This window comes from Helicoverpa armigera, chromosome 27 (assembly GCF_030705265.1).
Source record: "Helicoverpa armigera isolate CAAS_96S chromosome 27, ASM3070526v1, whole genome shotgun sequence".
NCBI lineage: Eukaryota > Metazoa > Arthropoda > Insecta > Lepidoptera > Noctuidae > Helicoverpa > Helicoverpa armigera.
The window spans coordinates 1,351,475-1,369,890 of NC_087146.1; the positions used below are offsets into that span (position 1 = coordinate 1,351,475).

Here is an 18,416-nt window from a genome sequence, read left to right on the forward strand (position 1 = left end):
GATGTAGCTGAGTACCAGTGCTTTACAAGGAGCGACTGCCCTATCTGACCTCCTCAATCCAGTTACCTGGGCAACCCGATACCCCTTGGTTAGACTGGTGTCAGACTTACTGGCTTCTGACTACCCGTAACGACTGCCAAGGGTGTTCGGATGGACTGGGGAGGAGTTTCGGGACCTTTAGTGAACAAATAAAATGATGACAAATGACTTTATTATATTAGTAAAAGAAGTACATATTTCAACTTGTGTTACTTAGGATAGAAGGACCAGCAAATCTTTTGCGAATCATGTCCTTCAGTGGTGGTCGGACCACTTTTCGTTGTTTTTTCAAATTTATCGTCTATTGTTTGTTGCGCCACTTCTTCCCAGCAAAAATACATAGGAAGTGGTGAAGGGTGGGCGTTTTGGAGACTGTTTTTTGTAATTTTCTGACGTTCGAAAAGTGCTGATTTGCAGCCAAGTTTGAATAAACGAATTTAGATTTGTGTCTTATTTTAATTTTACTTAAGATTTTTTTGTTGAATACTAAACTTTATTTAAGTAGATAGGTTAGGTTATTTGACTTAATTTAGATTGACTTATGAAGATTAAATTAAATTATTAGCTTATATTACAAATGCAGTCGCAAGCATGCAACTGTCCTAAATTATTTATTTCTTGCATAACCACCGGTATAAATGTTATTTTAATGTCAAATAACCACGGTATAATAATACCTGCATGTATAATAATAGGTGCAATATTACTGGACTATACATAAAGATAGATAAAGTAGCTAGATATAGAATTATGTTATACTAGCTTCTGCCAGCGGTTTCACCCGCTTATCGTGACAAAAATTGGCCTATTATACCCTTTCTTGATAAATACTGCTGAAAGATTTTTCAAATTCAGTTCAGTGGTTGATAAGATTAGCGTGTTAAAAAAAACCTCACTTTTTATCAAAATCAAAAATCGTTTATTCAAACTTGGCTGCAAAACTGCACTTTTTGAATGTCAGAAATTGACAAAAGACAGCCCCCAAAACGCCCAACCTTCACCACTTCCTATGTGTTTTTGCTGGGAAGAAGAAATGGCGCAACAAACTCCCCAGTGATACATGTCTGTCTGTAGGTTAGATTCGAATAAAATTTCAATATTTTTTTGTCAACATCTCTATGATGTTAGTAAAATCAAAAATCTCTAAATCAAAATCAAACGTGTCAAGTACAGTCATTCACAATTCTTTTACACTCAAAATTAAAGACGCCCGTAATATTTCTATCTACCTATCCAAGTTTTTTTTGGTCTTCTGCATCGGTTTTGAGTGTTATTTTTAATTCAGAATAGATATTTCCGACCGACGATTTTTATAACCGGTAGCGATTTCAAAAAATCCTTTTTAATTTATTAATGATTTTGTTAATTTAAATGTTTCGTTTGGAAACATATTTAAAATTCCTAACTAATTCTGAAAAAACATCACATATTTTATATTTTTCTTAACCGGATATTTGTTTTAGGATGTAAGTTTCTAATATTTAAATATTTAATATTTTTTTTTTTTTATATCTTATTCAGCCTTCAGCCAGACACAAAGTCTAAAGAATTTAAATTGTGCTAAAAAAAAATATTCGACATTAATATAGTTAAATTATTCTTCAATTAAGATTATATTTGTCTCATAATTTATTGTGAATCCATTTAAATTTAAAATACTATTTTAAAATAGATAACTTGATCATGATACTAAATGCAAGCTTTTAATATTACGTATCATCTTAGCTTTTTCCCAACTATGTTGGGTTCGGCTTGTCTAACCGGATGCAGCTGAGTACCAGTGTGCCACAAGGGGCGACTGCCTATATGGCCTCCTCAACCCAGTTACACGGATAACCCAATACCCCTTGGTTAGACTGGTGGCAAACTTTCTGACTTGAGACTACCTGCAACGACTGCCAAAGATGTTCAAAATGACAGCCGGGACTTACAGTTTATCGTGCCTTTCGAAACACAGTCATTAGTGTCTAAGATATACTTAGAAGGTACATACAAACTTAGAAAAGTTGCATTGATACTTGCCTGACCTGGAATCGAACCCGCGCCCTCATACTCTCTAGAGGTCGGTTCTTTGCCCACTAGGCCACCACGACAGACAGACATATAGTCTGTGACCAATCCGGATCCTATCGGACTCATAGGAGTATGTATAAATATGTAGATTACCGAAATCTCACCGGAGCGGTATATATGGTATTTAAATTTTATTTTCAGCGTTAGATCCGTGTCCACACAGGTATTTTAATGCATCGATCCTACTTCACAGGTGTAGATGAAACAATCAATTAGAAGCTTAATTTATTAACACTTATACAAACATTTATTCCAAGAGATTTAATGAGACATGTCAGAATTTTTGGAAGGACGAAAATATATTTTGTACTGGAGTCGTATTTTGTCAGAGAGGATAATTTTTCTATAGTTTCCGGGTAGTCAGAAGCCAGAAAATCTATCTATGAGTCTTACTAAGGGGTAACTAGGTTAACTAGGTTGAGGAAATCAGGTAGACAGTCGCTGCGTGTAAAATACTGGTACTCAGATGCATTTGGTGAGACTGAAAGCCGACCACAATTGTTTTTTTTTTTTGTGTTATGTAGATACTTCATAAAATAATTACTTACAGTTTTAATTACTTAATTTTATTACTTAGACAATAATTATTTGACCTCTTCATTCTGTATATAAAAAAAAATATAAACTTTTTATATGCCAAAAAAATTATCAATTTTGCTACCGCCTGTACATAATTGCCGCCGGAAATAAATACTAGTATTAAGTACTATCGACCTTATTTAGAATATAATTTATAGCTTGTTTACTTTCTCACTTGTTTATGGTTTAATTTTAAATTACTTGTGTGTGAGAAGTAGTACTAGCTTCCACCACCGGTTTCACTCGCTTTCTGAGGAAACTTATCATGTTATCGAAAAATATCATCCCTCGTCATCTTAGAGCCTATTTTTTAATCCTTAGAAAAAAAATATACCCGTTTGGTATATTTATCTACTATAAAAAAGCTGTCAAAACGTCAACATATTCAAAAAAATTAAAAATTATTCACGATTTTAGACTGTTGACATTTTCACTGAAAACCTAGAATAAAATAAATATTTTAGGCTCCCATACAACAAATGTCTTATATTTTTTACCGTTTTATAGATTTTGGTCCGAAACCCTTCGTGCGTTTATCCGACTCGCACTTTGCTCTTTTTCAAATACATATGTCATATACATGTATTCATTTATATAACAAGTATCAAATTTAAATCGACACAGGCCGACCAAAATAAATTATTTTAGCATTTTCTAGATTTATTTCCGTAAAATACCTACTCGCAAATTGTTTTAAATACTGCCTATCTATCCTTAATTAGAATATATATCTTTTATTCGTCTATTTTTAGTTTCCCGTAACAAAATTATATAAGACTCGAATTCAATTTTTTTTTAACAAAATTTTGACGTCATATACACGTGTTTTAAGTATTTATCTTTTAATTGTCTTCTTAGAGTTTTATCTTTATCTTTTATGTAATATTCTATATCTTTAGTATTTTAGCTTGTCATTCTGATATATTTTTTACCGTGATATTTTATACCTATGTGTTAAGTAAGTAGGTACAGTTTTTATCTTGATTAGTTTATTAAAACCGTGTATTGTTAGGTCTGTAATTGATTGATTGCCTTGTTTTTGGATTTAATACACACCCGTTGTAGTATTTTTTTTGTCACCATGCAGACATGTTAACTGACAAGCGTAGGCTTGAGGTTTCACCCGCAGCCCGTTAGAACTACATACTTACTTCGCGTTCCGGATAAAAAGTGCCTATAGCCTTCGTCGATAATCTAACACTGAAAGATTTTTTCAAAACATCATCAGTGGTTACACAGAGATGATCGCGTTCTAACAAACAAACTCTTCAGCTTTGTGTTACAAACAAAATAATATCTATTTTATGTACGTTTGCTGCCGTTCCATACAGACGGCTCAATTATGGTAAAACAGCCATTTTTTCACATTTAAAATGTTAAAACATAATACATTTGTGTAAATATCAGAAGCATTATAATACTCTTACGCGACACACTCTTAACATCATAGGTATGTAATAGGTAGCCGCCATAGTGCAATGACAAAATGACAGTTTGTAAGTGGCATATAAAATACCTTCCACGGGTATTTTAGCTTTTTTTGCTTTGGATTGAAGCTAAAATGATCCTACACTGCGCTTACCCAACGCGCACGCCCCAAACAAGTAGTTGCATATCCCTCCAACTTGTGGGAGACTTTCGATCGGCAGTGGACGTGAAACAATGGCGATGACTTTGATGGACTATCCAAATGTAAATTAATTCTATATAATGAAGTAACAACAACCTCCTATTTCTTCCCCAGAGTGATATGTCAACACGCAGCACAGCCACATCATTCCGCGCCCGCCGCGGCCACAAGGAGCGCTCCAAGAACTTCACGGAGCTGGAAAAGCGAACAGTCCTCGAGCTGATCGCGCGCCACCGCGACGTGCTGCGTCAGGGGCGCTCCAACAACGCTACCAATAGGAGCAAGCAGGTAACAGCCGTTTAGCCCAAACCCAGGTGTACCAGTGTGCCAGGAGTGCTCCAAGAACTTCACGGAGCTGGAAAAGCGAACAGTCCTCGAGCTGATCAACTGTGCCAGGTGTACCAGTGTGCCACAAGGAGCGCTCTAAGAACTTATTCGTCATCTCCCTATTTCCTGTCTATGTTCTCCATCATCATCATCTCAGCCACACCACCAGCCAGTCCACTGCTGAACATAGGCCTCCCACTTAAATCTCCACAGATACCGATTGGAAGCGTCGTGCATCCATCGCTCCAGTCTAATAGAGTGCACCTGTATTAGCGTGCCATATTGAGTGTCTGCCTATCTGATCACCCCAGCCAAGGTATCTGGGCCCGATATCCCTTAGTAAGAATGGTTGTCAAGTTTTAAGGCTTCTGGCTAACCGTAACGACTGCCAAAGAAGTTCAAATGACAGCCGAAATTTACGGATGTTTGGGTGCACCAAAAGCTTGTCAAAGGCTCATAAATTTCAGTTCGGGAGTCATTGGTCTTTTAAAACCTTAGCAACTTCATCTCCCGAGCCTTTCCCAACTATGTTGGGGTCGGCTTCCATTCTAACCGGATTCAGCAGTGTTTTCAAAACCTTTGCAAGATATTCTACGTATAAAAACAACTTATAAAGTTAAAAATATCAATTCAATTACATTAATCCTACCATCAGAAAAATAACCCTTACTTATCTTAACCGCTGGGCTAATTGAATTCCTAACGTTTCACATATCTATTGTTTATAAGATAACTCCGATATATACGATAGCGATAATCTATTTATCGTTTAGTTACGTAAACTTTATCCTTATCGTAACACTTACTGGTTAATGACAAGTGATTTTATCGGTAAGGTCATATTGCTTCCGTAGGAATGCGGTTTAAACTTCAGTGACAAAATATAGATGTACAAGTTTGAAGCTACCTTCTAAAGGTCATAAAAATGTTACTCACACACTTCAGTCGTTGGTGCCTTACGATAGGAAGTGGTGAAGGGCGGGCGTTTTGGGGGCTGTCTTGTAGATTTGACGTTCAAAAAGTGCTGATTTTCAGCCTACTTTGAATAAATGACTTTTAATTTGATTTTGATACACATACAAAGTAAAGCATCCGAAACTTCGCGATTTAATAATATTAATACAACCGCGATAAAATCCGTAAAAGTAGTTTTATTTTAACGTCTTATTCGCGTAAGTGTCAGAAACCAATACATACAAAGTACATGAAAAGTTTGATTGAGAAACAATGCCTAAATGCTGTAAAAGCTCTTTTTGAAGCTCAAATTATTTATTAGTTCGATCTAAAGCTCCCTTTAAACTCGCAGCAAACTTTTAGTCTGACGCCAGTCTAACAAAGGGGCATCGGGATGCCCGGATAACTGGGTTGAGGAGGTTAGGAGGCTGTCGCTCCTTGTAAAACACTGGTACTCAGCTGAATCCGGTTAGACTGGAAGCCGACCTCAACATAGTTGGGAAAAGGGCTCGGAGGATGATGATTAAATAGTTTGATTGGAGTCACGATTACTTTTAAAAACTTTGTCAACAATTGTACCTACTATTATCCGACTGTTTAGTCTGCAGTGAGACTCAGTCAGAAGAAAATCAGTCTTAAAATTTTCTGTAATTTTAATTTATGTATAATTCCTTGCTATTTATGTCAAGGCCGTTTGTTTTAATAATATGAATTAGCAATAATTTAATAAACAACGTCGACACGAGGCAACCATGTCTACTCAGCAAGTATATACCTAATGTAAAATAAACTATGCAGTGTTGGGTTACTTGAGTACGAGTGTCATGTTCTGATGCGCAATTAGATAGACTGGTAAATAACCTGGATTGGCCTGTAGTTTTTAGGGACTGCGGTTTTTTTATGGCCTTTCACATATATTTTCAGAAAGGGTCGTTAGATATCTCGATCGGCCGTTGAATTGCAGAGCTGTTTAACAACTATGTTGGGGGTGGCTTCCAGTTTTAATAGGATATAACTGAATACTAGTATGCCACATAGAGTGACTGCCTATCTGACCTCTCGCCCAGTTACCTGGGCAACCCGATACAACTTGGTAAGATTGGGTGTCAAAATTTTAACATGCAATCCGAAAAATAGAGAAACTTCTTTATGAAATACGTCACCCATCCAAAGAGTACTTCAGTATCGATGGACCCGGGCGGATGTTACTTAGCTACTAGCCCCTAAATTATAAAAATAACAATTCCTTCTACACACGTTACTGTTTTTTACAAACAAACATACAACATTATTATCACAAAAGTTTAGATTACTTATAAATACTGTTATTTTAATCAGTTTCAGCAATTCCATTATTATATTATTCAAACTTAGCAAAATATTAATTTTGTAATTCAATACTTGGCTCTATAACGACATTCCTTTGTCTACATAAAAAAGTTTTATTAAAAAGCGTAGTTGTCAAAAAGTAACCATAGAGTTCACTATAGAATCAGTCTTTTGCTGCATAGAGGTTCAATATATTTTTAGTGTCCGCATAAAATACTTTTAATCAAAATTAATCATCATAAAATGGATCAACAAAACCAGTTATATAATTATGTGAGTTTTTTTATAATTATTATTTTATAGTAGCTGTTTCTCATGGTGCTACCCACTTCCTACTGGGAGTGGCTATAGTTATCGGCACGGATATTGAGCCCTGACCTTCACCTGCGCAGAAGCGATTTACTGCCTTATTGCCTTATGCGTACGGTGCGCAAAGCGATCCCCTCTCTTCCGCCGAGAGCTCAATATCCATGCCGGTAACTATACTTCCCGCACCCGGATAAAAAAGAGACTATCTGTGTACCAACCTTTGAAATCGGTTAGGTACCCTTGGCTTTACTTCTTCTTGTATCCGGACAAAATATAGCCAATGAAATAATTTTTCAAATGGTTTTAATAGATTCGGAGCCATAACGGTGCAAACCAATAAAAATAAGACCTGTGAACTTCTTTTTTGGGAACTCCGCAAAAAACTCCACTACCTTCCCCTCTGCAGTGGCCCTATCTATATGAAAGCAAGAAAAACCTAGATATCAAGAAAAATTCAGTTATTAATATTGTATTTGAACTAATTTCCAGTTGGTGTGGTCCACGATATGCGAGGAGGTGAACAAGCGGTGCGGGGGCGAGCGGCCGCGCACTCCGGCGCAGGTCAAGATGTGGTACGAGAACTACAAGAAGAAGTGCAAGATGCGCGCGCATGACACACAGGTATGTCGTCTTAGTTATAATGTCTTAAAATTATCAACATCAACAGCCTCTTATTATCTCCCAAGCCTTTTTCATAAATTGACACCTCCCGCTGTGGGTGCAGCTTGAGGGAGTGTCAGACTCTTACTGACTAAAACCCACCATGTTCCTTCTTAAGCCCTTTATGTACCAGCGCCGCGGTAACTCGCGCAAACAATCCCGCAGCCCCGGCAATAACCTAACAGCCTTCATCACTCTGACTTCTTTAAAAACCTCTTTCATGTAAAACCGATTTCAGTATAGCTTTTTTAGCACGTGTTAAATGACTTTCAGGTTGATTTGACCTTAGCAGCTGTTCTCGAAGGAGATCAGCCATCGGCGCATGGTACATATTATAGTGCAAAAGCGTTTGCAAAGTCATTGAAATGAATATAAACATGTATATTCTTGAAGAAGATTAATTATATTAATCAGATTGAGATTACACATTACCTAACACAGTTCAAAGTTCATATTTTGAATAAGCTTATATTAGCTTCACTTGTAACTATGTACATATCTAAGAAAATCTTTTAATCTTAATTTGACCCAATTCCCGGTCTTCGATTAGGATGAAATTTTGACTATACACGACAAGCGTGTTTTTTTTTAGTTTTTAAAACTATTAATTCATTGAAATAATAATGTAATGTTATATATTTTCAGCAAACCCAGTCGGAGCCGCCCGGCCTGCTAGACGGCATGCTCTGGCAGAACATACACCCTCTAGATGTTAAAGGTAAACAACATACTGTATAATATATTTTTAGAAGTAACTCAATGCTGGGAAATTATTTTCCCAACTATGTTTCGGTCGGCTTCCAGTCTAACGGGATGCAGCTGAGTACCAGTGTGCCACATGGAGCAACTGCTTACCTGACCTCCTCAACCCAGTTCGGGCAACCCAATGCTTACCCTGGTAATATCTGTAATACTTACGGATACCCTGGCATGACTGGTTGTCAGACTCTCTGGATTCCGTCTCCTCGTAACGACTGCCAAAGATGTTCCAATAACAGCCAAAAACAACCTGTTTAACGAGCCTTCCGAAACGCCTAGCCTTAAAAACTAAAGGGTTTGGTTTTATTATTATCAGGTACTATTCGTATATTTCGTTTTCCCGCGGTTTCACCCTCACCCCGTGGGAACTACTGCCCCCACCGGGATAAAATGTTAAAAAAGCCTATGCTACTCGGGTAGCTTTCCAACAGTGAAAACAATTTTCAAATTGGCTCAGTATTTTCGGAGCCGAGGGTACGAGCAAACAATAAAAAAATGTTTCCTCTTTTCCATACACAGTACAGAATAGCTTTCACATAATTTCTTTCTTTTTGTATGTGCCAAACCCGTCTTTTTCACACATATTTTTTATATTAATCCTCTATTAACAATTTCAGACGAGGACGGCGACCCAACGACGAGCGCGGACGGAGGCCACAGCGTGAAGGATGACGACTGCGTACCGGTCAACGTGAGTCCACAATACTATGTATACATTCACTACTATTATATATATACTAATTATTATAATATGACTATATTGTGTAATTATTGTAAAAAATGTGTGAAAAAGTTTGGAAATTCTACCAAAAAAAACTACTATTTCTACCGTAGAAAAATTTGTGATGATAGTTTGTACCAGAATTGCTGCTGTTATGAAGTGGCATTCATTTTTACTGTAGGAATGTCATTATCTATCAGACACTAACTAAATTAATGTTGGCTATTGTACTCGTATGTATTTTGCAGCTTTTGTAATAGAATTTTGTAATAGAAGAATGTTTTCGTTAAGTAATAATGACTCAGCAACTATTACAATAATAATAAAAACACGTCTTACAACTCCCAAAATAAACACAAATACATAATTCATACATATAAACATCAATTAAATTCTAAATTCCCACTTGCAGATGTCAAACGGCCGACTATCAAGTACGAACGAAAGCGAAGATACGATGCCAAACGTCCTCGAGCCACAAGTACAAATAATTCCCCAATCTTCCCCCACTCCCCCTCCCCATAAACCACTTCCCCTAACTCCTCTTCCCCTCCCCATCCTCACCAATCCCCTACAAGCGATCGAACAGGCGAGGATACAGCAAAATTTTCTACAGAAATTGAACGAGCTATCAAATACGCCATTAAATTTAAGCAATTTGGACGATATTAAGAGAAAGAATGGACACGATAGGCAGGAGAAAATCGATGATCAGATCAAGCATGATTGCGGAACTGCTACCGAGGAAGAAAGGTAGGTAATCGCTCTAATATTATACCTATTTTCACTGAATCGAGGCACCAAAGTCCTGTTCAAGTCATCAAAGTCAAGTCATTCATCCGATGGATGTATCTATTTTCCGCACGTGGATAAAATGTAACCTATATGTTATTCTGATTTATAAGATACTATATTACTACCAAGTACCTATTTTCACTAAATCGAGGCATCAAAGTCCTGTCTTTTGTATGGCCATGGTGACTGACATAGTAGAATAGTAATTAGTCCGTCTTTTAGACAACCCTAAAATAATAGACACGTATTTTTCCTTTTCTCTAACAAACAAATATAAACTTTCAATCTTTGTTGCGTTATATCTTAGTAAATATTTACAGCCTTACTTATAAAAATCCCTAATCATATTCTAAGCACCATTTTAACTAATTACTACTCAAATTCTTAAGTAGTGATCAAATGTTAGTTAAGACATGCTTAAGCAACGTTTACAAGTATTTTCTTAAACAGCCCTTGAGTATTACTTATTTTTTATTTATTTTTTTATGTTTTCTGCACCATGGCAATCTGTCCTAAAACAATAAGCCACTGAGTGGACCGACTCTTTAGTCTGTTGTGTTTTGTTTTTTTATTAGTATTAGTAGAGTATTACTTATTATTTAATTCACGTTTATAAGTAAGGCTGTTGATGTTTTGTGAAAATAAAAAGTACGCGTTCAATATTTTTGGCCTATCTAAAATATCTAATTAGAATCACTATTTTTTACCCTGTCATCAAGCCTATTTGACTTTCAAAATGTGCTGATTTTTAGCGTACTCTAAATGAATGATTTTTTTATCTTTCTAAGGTTGTATTTCACGGCTAAAAGACAGCATGCCATTTGGGAGCACGAAGCTAAAATGAAGATATTAAACATGGAGTTACGACAGAAAGAAGAAATATTTTCACTGCAGAAACAACTGTTTCTGATCGAGCTACGGTTGAAGATGGATTTCTTGGAAAAGGCTAGCGCTAAGTGATGGGGTAAGTTTTTTAAATATCTTCCTTAAATCATACTTAAAAATGATTTAAAAAAAAAAGTTAAATTTATTAAAATATAGATCACATGAATAAATACTTAAAATAGCTCACATGTTGAGGTAAAACAAATGGTCTTAATAATAACAATCGGAAAAACTAAATTAATCTAGTCTAATACATTCAGGCAATAATAAAATAAAAACAGTCCTATTTTTAAACATAAGGACCACCCGAACTAGGTTGTTACTTTGCGGCGGCTGTTCATATAAGGAGATCAGTCAGCTGCGCAGGACATATTATATTGCGCAGACACAGGTGCACTCACTATTCCTTCACTCTCATAGCCCGAGCGTCTAAAAAATAGACAAGCTTCCGCTCCCATTTTCACCCGATGGATGGATATATTTTCCGCACGTGTGTAAAACGTAGCCTATAATATGTTATTCTGATTTATAAGCTTCTATATTACTACCAAGTTTCATCAAAATTCATTCAATAGTTATTGCGCAAATGAGTTAAAACATTAATAAGATTTCACGTCTTTGATAATCTCGCTATAAATTATATCTTTTGTTTCCTTCAATGTGTTTTCCAAACTTCCCCAGATAGCGCCGCAAATGGAAATGACGTCATCGAACCGTTTGTTTTTCCCAAAAACCAACGAGCAAAGGAATCAAGCCGCACAGCCGAGTGTAATCTAGTTTAAAAAAGTGCCATCTATCGTGTAGTTACCGAACTAATTCCTCTTTGGTTGAGTTCTCGTAGTCAAACTACGGAACGCTACAGAAAAAAGATAACTTTTTGTTATTTTTTTAAACGTTTTTTTTTGCAATAATACTTAAATAGGGTGCAATTAATTTTTGTCGAGGACGGAAATTTATTTGCCCTAGTTTTTTTTTTAATTGTCATAGCTGTGACATTTGAGGCCACGGGATAGAGTTAGGCGAAATACAACGATAAAAAGCAATATTATGATAGAAGCCGCCTTAAATATTATTTAATAAAGTGCCCTTGTAGCCTTATATGAAATTACTTATGAAAACCTAAGGCCAAAGTAGCCAGTTTTAGTAAAAAATGGCTATGGCCTTTTCTATAGGCTAAATAGGCTTTTGACTCTAAGCCGTGGCCTCAAAAGGCCTTTCATTGTGATTATGAAGTTATTTTTGTATACATTTTGTCTATATATAGCTTATTTTTTATGTTTTTTTTTTCGTTAAGAAGTGCTTAAGTTGGACACAGCTGCGAAGTTTTATAGTATTATCTATGGCAGCTCTATTAAGTAAATTGTCTCAAATATTGAATTTAACACAGAATAAAATAACAATACTAAGACTATAGAACAATCTAGAACAAATATTTTTATTAATACCTAGTTCATGAAAGAATTTATTTGGAAATCCATTCCTAAAAATTCAATATTTGACACAAATTATCAAAAATATTAAAACAAAATACTGCCATATAGGTATTGCAATATATTCGTAAAATTTAGTACTTAGAGGGCCGAAGGAAATTTTAGTCGCATTACTGTATTAACTACATACTTGATTATTTAAGCATAAAATACATAGCATTTGTATTTTAACGGGCATGGTAAACTGTAGGTCTCGGCTGTCATTGAACATCTTTGGCAGTCGTTACGGGTAGTCAGAAGCCAGTAAGTCTGACAACCAGTCTTACCAAGGAGTATTGGGTTCCCCGGGTAACTCCTTGTGGCACACTGGTACTCAGCTGCTTCCGGTTAGACTGGAAGCCGACCCCAACATAGTTGGGAAAAGGCTAGGCAGAAAAATGTTTTCGCGGGCATTTGTGACAGTTATAGTGATGTGCAAGTCATGTCATAAAAACTATTTTAGTCGATATTTTAATCGATTTTCAAATTATAATGCTTTCTTTAAATATGTAGTTAATACAGCTGTTGTTCGAGGACGTATCAAGCGTCGTTTCAATAAAAGATGGCCGTTTTGCTTATAGACTTTATTTTTAATTCAGATTTGCATATATTTTATGTATTTTTTTATTTGGACTTATTAATGGTAATTTACAATATTTGCGTATTAATGTATAAGTCAAGGCTCTTGTGATTTTAAGTTTTTCTTGCCTCCTGCTCAATTTTTTTAAATAAAGTTTATAAGCAAAACGAAGGTAAACAACCTAGTCTTAAAAATTGTATTCTTTTGTATGGAACAGTTATTGTGCAAAAGGGGTAGATTTTTTTTTCAGTATTTTCAGTGAACCATATAATCTACATAGATTTTCAAATATTTTTATAGATATTTATGTATTTTTTTTTATTTTAAATACACAGATTTGGACCTTGTTTCTTCTGCCGTAAAGTTAGTATTAAAGTATCCGTATTTTTTAGCTACCTCTCTGTATTTACCGCATCGTAATTGGTCAAGTAATAAGTATGTGATATTAAAAGGATATTGGTTTGATAATAAGAGGAAGCTTTAGCCTTTATATCTTTAGATATAAATTCCCTAAACGCTTTAGAAAGGCCTTTTCCGATGCGGTCGTGACCGTTCCATACAATTATTATTTCGAGTCAATGACGTGCCAATAATCGAAAACCATTGTTAATAATAAATAATAATAATAGTTATTACATATATAAGATATTGTTATAATAGATTTTTAGATACGTAAAGAAAGTTAGACAAAACAATTATTGGACAGTATGATGATATTATTAATATTAATAATTTAGACAGGAAATAATAATACAGTACAAAGACTTGGAATAGAAGTCGTTACCTCAGTGCAGTGTATTGTAAATAAATAAATAAACTAGGTTTAGATGTAAAAATAAAGTTTTAGAAATTTTTTATACGAGGGCGACTTACACCTTCAAATTTTCATAGATTCGCGTTAAAGCAATTTAAGTTGCCAGATTACAAAATTATTAATAAAACCCACTGTCTGGCAATACTAAATTAAATGTGTAAATATAATTATTATTTTATTATTAATTCGAACCATGTCCGATGTGGCAAATTATGGTGTAAGCACCTCAAAACATGGCAATACTTTTTAAAATATTTTAAAATGGCAATGTAACATTGTGATGTATTTTACGATCTCAATACAGATAAAAAATGATATTTTTTTTACTTCCAACAAAATTCTGTGTGAAATTTTAGAGAACGAAACTTGCAAATGTATAAAATACACTTTTTTTTTAATTACTCAAAGCGACTACGTTAATCTGATAAAATTGGATATTATTAAAATAAAGAATTTATTTTCTGTTCCGATGATTTTTATTCATAACTCCTTACCAGTGCAGTATATCGGGAGGTCCAGAGGATCCGGACCTTTTGTAGATTGTAGAGCAAACTACCGTATATATCAAATGGCAGACCAATGCCAAACCAATCGAATGTCATTGACATACGATTGTTCTTATATTAGTAGCAGAATGCCCGCTAAGATTAAAACTGCTATTGCGAATCAATTATTCAATTTCCACATTATTAACTTAGCAGAATCGGGCCCCAGTAGTTTCAGAACCTTTATGATTTATTAGATTAGTATAGCACAGCAGAAGTAAATGGTATACATGTGTAGACTACATAAAAAAAATTGATTTTAAAACCTGCAATATAGACTGCGTTGGTGCTGTTGAGAGAAGAATACTATTTGAAGTAGGTACCTGTAGATCTACCGCAGTGGGCTCTGTGGGTAGACATGCTCACGACCTGGATCCGACTCTGATAAATTCAGCGAATGGAATATAAGAAACAATAAAGTAGGTATTATTATAACAAACGGAATATAGTAGGTAATCTAAAGAATATAGTACAGTGAACGATTTAAATATTGGTCTTGCTGCTATACTTGTCATGTGTAGTTACAAATGCAGCTATCCTAAATAAAAAATGCTCGTTTAATATTTTCGTTCCATCGTTTAAAACTTATATTTATAGAAAATAAGAGGCTTAGTTGACTAAATAACAAATCTACATTATTTAGTCGACTATTTATTTGACATACTGACATTAATCAAAATTGATAGTTTGACAGCAGGCAGGACTCAAGCGCGTCATTTTGTAAATTATTGTTGTCCTTTGTCAGTTGATCCGTGTAAAATCAACAAAAATAATTGTATTCCTAATTGAATATAATATGGAAATAAGTGTGGAGACGTTCGACAAAATATGCCGCGTCTGTTTAATAGAATGTGCCGATATGAAATCCTTATTTACGAAAATGGACGATGGGGATCGCAATTTGTTTGAACTCTTAGCATTTACGGCTAATATTCATGTTAAATTAGAAGATGCTCTGCCCAAACAGGTTTGTGGTGAATGTGAGTCTGTGATGTGCAAGGCTGATGCCTTCAAACGTCGGTGTACCTACTCAAACACGATTTTAAACAAGATTTACCAAAATTCCATTAGCAACAGCAATGCGACGATTATCGACGAAAAATGTTCAATAAAAGACGAAAATGATGATTTGACGGAAAAATTAAGCAGCTACGTTAGTTTTCCGCCTTGTGATGATCGAAATAATAGTTCAGAAAACGGTTTTGATAAGAAAAGTAATTTGGTACAAGACTCTTCCATTTACGAAGCGGCTGACTCTAGTTTTTTCAATTTAAATAATTCTAAGGCACCTGAGAGTACTGAAACCACGGTCAAACAAGAACTAACGTTAAACTTCAATGATGAAATAGATTTTTCAGAACATTTTGATGAAGCAACTGAATCGGAGACTCTACCAATAGAATCTAAAGAGGAACCGCTGAATAATGACGAAAAAACCTACACTTGTATCTGTGGACAAACATTTAAGTTAAAAGACAAATATAAAAGCCATTTAAAGCTAAAAAGCTGTAATAAGTACAAGAAAATATTTAAGAACATTAGTAAAAATAAATTAAATAATATTCAAAATGAGATTGAATGCATTGATTGCAATCGTAAATTTAAGACGATGAATGCTTGGAGAATACACCAACAAGTACACAAAAACAAACAGGTGGGTGAAAAAAAAACACCATTTTTCACCTGCAAATTCTGTTTATGGGAGTTCAAATCGGAGGCGACTCTAGCTACCCATATTCAAAAACATGAGAAAACATTTGACAGTAAAACAGAAACGTACCAATGCTCATTCTGTTTACGTAAATTTAAGAATAAAACCTCATTAGCAGCTCACATACAAAGACACGAACAGACAGACAACATAAAACACGTTTGCAAAATATGTAAAAGAGAATTTAAGTACAAAGCGTACTTAGAAAATCACGTATTAACTATGCATTCGAAGAAAAATGGTTTAAGTTGCGAAGTGTGTAGTCAGAACTTTGCTAATGAAGAGAGCTTGGAGTTACACAAGGATAGTCATAAGAATGAGAAGAAACATCAATGTACGGTTTGTAATAAGGCGTTTGTTATGTCCTGTACGTTGAAAGAACATATGCGGACACATACCGGTGAGAAACCATTCCTCTGCTCGCAGTGCGGACGAGGTTTCAGCCAGAAAACAAACTTGGCTCAACATATGAGAAGACATCAGGGATTGAAACCGTTTAAATGTGAAAGTTGTGAAAAGAGGTATATACTTTATATTTATAAATTACTTTTTAGAAAACTAGATTCTTTGTAGTTAATAATCTCGGGCCCTATTCTGTTTAAATCAGCATTAATTATAATAAACTAAATTCCATAAGGCTATAAGGGGTCCCAAAGGTGCCTGTTGGTGTAGACCTCAATAACTATACAAACATCAACTTTGCTCACTTGTAACACAAATAATTATCTTCAGTTTTTGATGACTCTATTTTAAATTCATATTACAGATTCGTATCAAAAGGCGAGCTAGATGCCCACAACCGCAAACACAGCGGTGCCCACCCCTTCGTCTGTGACGACTGTGGGAACGGCTTCACCACGTCCAGCGCTCTAGTCAAACACAGACGTATACACACCGGAGAGAAACCTTACCAATGTGACCTTTGTCCCATGAGGTTTGCAGCCTCAGGAACCCTGAAGAACCACCGTAGAACGCACACCGGTGAACGTCCATTCCAATGCTCTTACTGTGAGAAAGCGTTCGTGCAACGCAATGACTTGATTTCACATATCCGTTGTCATACAGGTGAGAAGCCTTATATATGTACTCAGTGCGGGCAGTCGTTCAGAAAGGCTTCCGGATTGAAGAGTCATGTGAAAATGCATGTTAAGGAGCCGGGGAGTATGTTGCAAGGTGTCATGTTGAATGGTATGCAGTGTGCTGAACAGTGATAGTTGTGTACAAATTATATTATAGGGGTGCTTCATTTGAGTAGACACTTATGCATACTAAAACTTACATATACAAAACAGTTGAATGCCTTTTCTTAATGAGCACAACACCTTTCATTTTCATACTGACTTATGTTTTTAGTTTTTGTAAACTAATGTCGATTTTCACCAACAAATACCTAAGAGCATTTAGGGAGCACTTAATACGAATTTCGTTTTCAGCAAATTTTAAGTGTCCCTTATTACCTTTATTTTTGGGGGAGCCCTTACACTTAGGGAGAGTGACACTTAGTTAGGGGAACGTTGAGATTGTTGGTGAAAACGGGCATAAGTTTTTAGTGTGCCCATTAACTGAAGATAAACAATATTGATGTAACTTTGGCAAAAATGTGGCTATCATTATTTTAAGCAGTAGTTTGAGTTTCTGTAAAGTCAAGAGAGATAAGTTAAGATTGTTTACATTCAGTTGAGTGTCTACTCAAATGGAGTATTAGTCTGCATAGTTAGATTCTGAATAATACAATGTTATGTTATATTACAGCCTGTTTATCGTCCCACTGCTGGGCACAGGCTCACACTTCTCTCACACGGAGAAGGATTGAGCATTATGCATAATACAAATGTTGCCGAAAAATAATTTAGTGTGCTTTATTTATTTGTGTTTTATCTGCAAAATGACTCTTAATGAATTATAGATTTTAGGTATAAAACTTTATTTAAGCAGAATTAAATCATGATGAATGTTAATGAATTGAGAATAATAATCGAATGTTTAGTTCTCGCCAAAATTTTGCGAAAATGCTATGCTGCAAAATGATATGATAATATATTATTATTGTATATTACCGATATTGGGACCAATTTAATTCTAATGCATTGTATGTGCTAAATAATAAATATTGATCTTACGAATACTCGCAGTTTTATTTTGGTTTTACATAAAAAGGTAAGAACATGTACCTACACCTGTACGATAAACTACTGAACCGATTCGAAAAATTATAACTGTATAAATTAGGATATGTT

At 35.1% G+C, this 18,416-nt stretch overlaps 2 protein-coding genes across 4 annotated transcripts in view; both read left to right on the top strand.

The window, feature by feature from the left end:
- The window catches only part of LOC110383154 (uncharacterized), a 37,293-nt gene extending 22,904 nt beyond the window's left edge, over positions 1–14,389 (top strand). For 2 of the 3 annotated variants that reach the window (XM_049845382.2, XM_049845390.2), the window contains exons 2-8: positions 4,436–4,609; positions 7,730–7,861; positions 8,546–8,618; positions 9,277–9,368; positions 9,793–10,133; positions 10,964–11,139; positions 11,742–14,389. In XM_049845382.2, coding sequence (XP_049701339.1) covers positions 4,442–4,609; positions 7,730–7,861; positions 8,546–8,618; positions 9,277–9,368; positions 9,793–10,133; positions 10,964–11,135 — 978 coding nt within the window. In that variant the 5' untranslated portion in view covers positions 4,436–4,441 and the 3' untranslated portion in view covers positions 11,136–11,139; positions 11,742–14,389. The remainder of the gene's footprint in view (positions 1–4,435; positions 4,610–7,729; positions 7,862–8,545; positions 8,619–9,276; positions 9,369–9,792; positions 10,134–10,963; positions 11,140–11,741) is intronic. The other variant, XM_049845393.2, reaches the window with a different exon arrangement.
- A 765-nt stretch (positions 14,390–15,154) lies between these two features.
- On the top strand, positions 15,155–18,266 carry LOC110383155 (gastrula zinc finger protein XlCGF57.1-like). The gene is made up of 2 exons (XM_021343899.3): positions 15,155–16,700; positions 16,946–18,266. Exons 1-2 carry the CDS (start codon positions 15,265–15,267, stop codon positions 17,388–17,390), a joined length of 1,881 nt encoding a protein of 626 aa, XP_021199574.3. The 5' UTR covers positions 15,155–15,264; the 3' UTR covers positions 17,391–18,266.
- Positions 18,267–18,416: the final 150 nt, after the last annotated feature.